Source organism: Strongylocentrotus purpuratus, unplaced genomic scaffold (genome assembly GCF_000002235.5).
Source record: "Strongylocentrotus purpuratus isolate Spur 01 unplaced genomic scaffold, Spur_5.0 spur5_scaffold_6, whole genome shotgun sequence".
Classification (NCBI taxonomy): Eukaryota; Metazoa; Echinodermata; class Echinoidea; order Camarodonta; family Strongylocentrotidae; genus Strongylocentrotus; species Strongylocentrotus purpuratus.
In genome coordinates, this window is record NW_022145612.1 from 7223757 (window position 1) to 7230228 (window position 6472).

Consider the following 6472-nt stretch of genomic DNA (forward strand, 5'->3'; position numbering starts at 1 on the left):
TTTAAAATGACAAGCATGTGTTTGGTGGAATCGTAAGTTTCATCATTGTAACTATATTGTTTCTAAATAGCGGGAAAAACATGTGATGAAACGGTTAAATTTTAAGACAATTACCTCCAAACAATTATCCTGAATATCTCCCCTTTATAACAAATAGAAGAACTCAATCTTCCATCTGACAATACATCTGTTTGGAGCTACAAGCGAACAAGGGCGTTAACCCTGTGTTAAAGTATGTGAGTGGCTCCAAAAATACAATTCTTCCTAGGAGAGATATCTGTCTTATGGGTAGTTGTCCAGGGTAATAATAGGATGGATCCACAATAAACAGCGCCCCAATGGCAAGCCCCGACAGGTCAAATGACCATTATTGTTGTTGATGGGGTCTATTTAACCACTTTTCCTAGCATCATGATACATTAGTACATAGAAAATACCCATCAAATCTCCTTCGCTGATAATAACGATTGGAAAATCACCAATCAAAAACTATGGAACAATGGAAATCACTACACAAATTGCCAATTTGGTTATCAGTTCGTGACGTCATTGCTTTATATATATTTATCCCATTCAATTCCCTTTTTATCCCAGAAACTTGATTTCCCCATGCCTTTGCCCAAGTTATATGATTTGTATCATATTGCGTGCATGACATTTCACAAAATCTTTTATGAACTTTGAAGAATCGATGCTATTTTCTAAATATTTCATAATTATTGATTTTTATATAAGTAGTTCATCAAAATTCAAATTTGTCTTGATTTAGCTGAACAAAAATAATATCTCATTATTGCATCCTCACAAAAACATAATACTATCAAGTATCAAAATAACTTTGATGCTGGTGTGAGGAAATAAGATTATTAGGGGCAAAATAGGAAATTTTTATTATGAATGTAAAGAAGACAATTAGTGGATAGTGAGGAAATGACGTCACAGACTCATGAGTGAGTTGCCAATTTGTCTTGTGATTTTCAAATTTGTTCATGTCTTTAAAAATTTATGATTTTTTTTTATTAGTTATCCGATTTTGCTGAATATTTTTTTTATTGGTTTGTCTGATTTTTCTGCTTTTATTGAAAGTAAGTTATTTTTGGAGTTAACTCTAACTCTAACTCAAAGTTAGCCTCTAACTATGGAATTATAGATTTCATTTCATTGTTTTCGGACCACAATTTAAAAAATAAAAAAATAACTTAAATCATTGTCTTTCTTAGAGGAGTAATTTCAAAGAATTGTACCATTGACACCTTAATGTAGCACCCATCTATCACAATCAAACATTTATATTTCATTATGTTTGTATCACACTCACAATCAGTCGCTTATAACGATTATGCTAGGCATACAATGAAACATGTTTCTTCAATTTTGTAGCTCCACATGCACAATCAATTTAGGTTGAAAGGACTGTGCTGCACAACACCACACGACACCACCACCAACATCACCACCAGAATCTATACCACATGATGCTTACAAGACAATGTAGAAAGCCACTAGAAAATTGTAATTCATATCAAAGCTTTGTTTTAATTAACATTTAACGAACAATTAACCTGTTTTATATATTCACAGATGAATTCATTTACATCTACATTTACATGGAAAAATTCAATAGATGCTATGTCGAAGCTGATCTTTAACAATTGTTTATAGCAATGACATGGGAACGTTTTATTTCATTTAATGGAGTTGACGGTTTTACTAACGTTTCAGTTATTCTCAATCTTAAAAGAACAAGACAAAAGCAGTGAGGATGGGTTAAAGATATCACGATCGTTACCCATTATAGTGACAAAGACAAGGACTGGTGTCGCCAATAGGTGTTGCTATAACTCAAAGGAAAAATAAATGTTCTAACAAATAAGGGGGGGGGTTCTTGAAACTCAATTGAAATCCATTCTGCGGTTATTGCAATGAAATATTAATCTTGCAAGAATAGACCGATGCGTAAGTTCTCCAAGGGTCACAAAATAATAACTTTGTTTCCGTTTTTTTTTTAACTATCTATCGTAAACCCTTTTAACGATTTGTTTTATATTTTGTCACCTTTTTGTTGATAGTTTGGACATTTGGCTTTGGCGCTAGTATTCACTGATAGGCGATAGCCATAAATTAACAATAGACAATGCATTCATTTTTCATTTTTTATGTAAAAAAACAAACAAATTTGGATGTCATTAGTTGCAAGGCTTTGAGTAAATAATTCAAGTGCTACACTTGAGGAAGACAAAACGGTTGCAGCCTCCATGCTTAAGCCTTATTGAAGAACCGTTTGCCCACGGTCCCCTCCCAGTTGAAAGTGACCACCATTTGGCTACCGACGATCTCCCTGGTGGCGCTGTTGGTGCCCTTGGGACCGGTTAGAACCAGTTTGTTCCCGTTCCAGTTCGGTGTGACTTGAATCTCCTTGTTACGCAACTCCAGAATGTCGGGATCGACGAATGCCTTGCCGATGGTGAAGCTCATCTGGAGGAAGGGAAAATTAGATGGTAAAACGAAAAATACATTGTGAATAATACAAATTCAATTCAATTCACTTCAGGTTTATTCGTCCAAATAAAATGAATGGAAATTATACATGAGAATATGTTTTACATACAATGAAATACATATATAAACAACAAAATAGATAAGTGATACAATTATATAGACGTGCAGAACTTGGAGTAAAAATTCCCATAGTATGATTACTAACATAAATAACAAATAAAATTATAAGAGGCATGCACACAAGAAGTGTTTATCTAATAATGTCATTATTGGTCAAACATTCAAAAATACGACAACCGTACTGAAGACCCATTCTCATTGGGTGGAGATACACTCACATAATATATTTAAAAATGTAAATTGGAATTGAAATATAAATTCACATTTGTTACCTTCTCATTGACAATTATGACAATGAATCAGGGCAAGTTACTGTAATATATATAAATAAATATATATTTGTTGATGCTAAGTTTTTGTTTCCTTTAGAATCAAATATTCAAATGGATCGGTCTCAATTCGTATGATCTGGTATATGAGGTAAACCGAAATACCTCGCATTTATTAAGAAGGAAATATTCAAAGGAAAGCTGAGCAGACTTTGCAAAATAATAAAGGCATGAAATCAAAATGGTACTCATATCACACTGGGACTCTCTCTCTCTCTCTCTCTCTCTCTCTCTCTCTCTCTCTATTTTCTCTCTCTCTCTCTCTCTCTCTCTCTCTCTCTTTCCCAATCTTAGTGCGTCCTTTTCTCTCGGTCTCTTTTTGTCTTCAATCATTATGCTTAGAGAAGTTTTTTTCAATTTGAAAATTGACAGGCCTATTGAGATTGATGTTTAATATAGGCCTACTGGAAAATTACGGATGCATTCAATTAAAAAATATATACTCACATCACGGTTCCTGCCACCGCCGGCTGAAACGATGTGGAAGTTATCTCCATTCTGCGTGATCTCCACCGTGGTGCTACGATCCTTGGGAATCTTGGCTGGGTCAATCTTCAGCTTGTCCACTAGGGACTCCATGTTCTCACCATGGTCGAACGCCCACTTGCCAGAGAAGTCAGCCATTTTGATGATATGGAATGGTGTTCCTGGAACAGACCTGGGGGTTGAGTAGAAGAAAGTAGCCAATAAAAATATCATGGATATATATTTTGTTTCGAAAAGATGATAATGCCGTATGGTGTAGGTCTAATCTGACGCGACATGAATAAGCCACCTTCAGTTATCATACTTTTGTAAATTTTATATCATTTAGCACAAGTTACAGATAAAGACATTTTGATAAATATCGGATTCAACATTAAAAAGGATATAACGTCAAACGATTGACAGATTTGCATTTTAATTCCTTCCAATCTCACCAATACATATCATCGGATGTGATATTCGGAGCAGAAATAGATAGTAATAGATTCAGACTCAATTGTGGAATTGTATTAAGATAACCTCACTCACCTTCATGACATACGAAATTCTTATACGCTAAATTGAACAGGCCATTATGTATTTCCTCATTTGATGTTTTATTTTTTTTATTTTATATCATTTCTAGATTTTAGGAACATTTCTGTTCAATATTTACACATCAGCAAACTCAATTACTTCCAAACATTAAGGCCATCGTTCTAACATTCTTTTATATTTGGCTAAAAAGAAAAAATATAATTGTGCTAAAACATAAAAGGTACTTTGATATCAAGGTGGAAGATTATTGAATTTACTTGTATCAAAATTAAAATTAAAATTTGAAAATTGTGCTAGTACATTGATCCACAAAAGAAAATTATTCAAGACAGATTTAGTTTTGTACTTCGTCATCACATTGTCACCAAATACTCTTTTTTCAGATTATGAACTATATCTCACAAAAAGACAAAAACTAGTATCCATACAGTCAACCACATACGTTGATTATCAAAAACATGATTGCCAATTCTCAAACAACTTGCGGTTCTTGAATAGAAACAAACATTTCATGATCCGCATCAATCAATCAATCAGTCAATCGACCGATCAAAATTGTATGAATTAAACTAACTCAACTATTAAAGTTTTTGAATTGATTAATTAAAAAAGAGAGGAATGATGTGAAACTTACAATGTGGAAATTTTAGAAGATGAGGAGGAGCGTCTCGCTTTCCCGTTTGATTCTGGAGCTCAGCTGAAGGAGGAGGAGGGTGAAGATATGTCCTCTAAAACACCCCTTCTTATACCCATTCTAGACCTACCTTTAGACCCAAGCGCCACTTAACTTTAACCGATGTCACGTGACAACGAACGCCTCCGGTGTCTTTCATACCACGTGATCTAAATAGCTTTGCTAATGAGGAAGTGGTCGCGTAACCCTAATTTCTCATCGTCGAATCTAATATGAAATTTATAGACAATCTTGGTGTAACTACCTTGTTTCTTCTCATCCACTTGCAAGCTGGTGAAGACTTTCTATACATTTTTAGCCTCCATCGTCAAATCCTCTTCATTTTTTCATGGGCCTGCATGTTCTTTTTCGTTTTCCTTGTATCTTCAGCAGTTAGTAAATTTATTCCTAACTTTAGCTGTCTAATGTAGTTTTATCCAACTTTTCAGCTATGCCATCTTTCTTATTATAGTTCTAGTATCCTGAAATATTGCATACCATCTCTCTCTCTCTCTCTCTCTCTCTCTCTCTGCCTCTCTGCACTTTCTACATAACATTTTATATGTCTTTGTGTCTCTTTCTTTGTTTGAATCTATCGCTCTTCCACTGGCCTTCACACACACGTACACCCCCACACACACGTCTATCTCTCTCCCTGTCACTCACTATTTTCTATCTTTTTTTCCTCTCTCTCTCTCTCTCTCTCTCTCTCTCTTTCTCTCTCTCTCTCTCTCTCTCTATTTCTTTTTTTCTCTCTCTCTCTCTCTTTCTCTCTCTCTCTCTCTCTATTTCTCTCTCTCTCCCTCTCTCTCTCTCCCTCTTTCTCTCTCTCTCTCTCTATCTCTCTCTATCTCTCGCCTTTCCTCTATAATATGAACAACTCTTTCATAATTCGTGATTCATAGTCTTTACTGGTAAAAGATACATGAAATATAGTTTGAGGTCAATATGACCTCAACGGTTGATCAATCCCCGATGAATGCTGGGATACAACGTTTTTTAAGTTTTTCAAAACACTCTTCAAATAACCTATTAAGATATGAATCGACCTGTTTTATGACCCGTATATGTGTGTACGTTGTAGTGATTTGTGCGCTTAATCATTTAAACATTACTCATTCGTAGATATTTGATATACAAACACTCGAGGCAATGTGAAATTTATGGTAGCCATTTTTGATAATTTGACCATTAGAGAAGGAAGAAAAGACAATACACGATTTATGCATGTCATTAGCAGCGATAGTCACTGAAAGAAAACAAAATGCTTTGATTAATTAGAGTCGAGATAATATTTCATGAAGTCAATCCCATTAAAGTTTGCACGAAAAAAAGTCGGTGAATCCAAGACACCTTAACCCTTTCCGAAATCAAGACGGGTTAAGCATGCATGGATATTGTGGTGTAGATATAGTAATGTTAAACTACTATTAAGAGGGAGCGTTTAAAGGGGTGGCGTGAAAAGGGGTGGTATACAAGTAAGGGCTCTTGAAGGAGAAAGCAGAATAGAAAGATATAAATAAAAAGAACAAAAGAAGGCGAAAGGGAACATGGGGTACGATAAGTATATTATATTTTCAAATACACCCAGTAATGAAACGAATACTTGGGGTTCACGATGTATGAATTACAATTATTTTACATTTAACAGGTCTGAATGGTTGAGGAACTGATATAATTTTGCTTAAAATTCAAATTTTATATTAATATAGACACAGATAAACATTCAGACAGATTGATATCCTGGACATATTTCATACTGATCCATTCATCCTACCTTTATTCCTCCTTATTTTCTTTTACAATTTGCATTCTTTCTTTTCCCTCA

The 6472-nt window shown here is 34.6% G+C and overlaps 1 protein-coding gene across 1 annotated transcript; it reads right to left on the reverse strand.

Moving 5' to 3' along the window:
• Nucleotides 1-1514: 1514 nt before the first annotated feature.
• On the reverse strand, nucleotides 1515-3600 carry LOC580006 (fatty acid-binding protein 2, liver). The gene is made up of 2 exons (XM_011672959.2): nucleotides 3396-3600; nucleotides 1515-2475 (listed from the first exon to the last, which is right to left on the reverse strand). Exons 1-2 carry the CDS (start codon nucleotides 3570-3572, stop codon nucleotides 2260-2262), a joined length of 393 nt encoding a protein of 130 aa, XP_011671261.1. The 5' UTR covers nucleotides 3573-3600; the 3' UTR covers nucleotides 1515-2259.
• Nucleotides 3601-6472: the final 2872 nt, after the last annotated feature.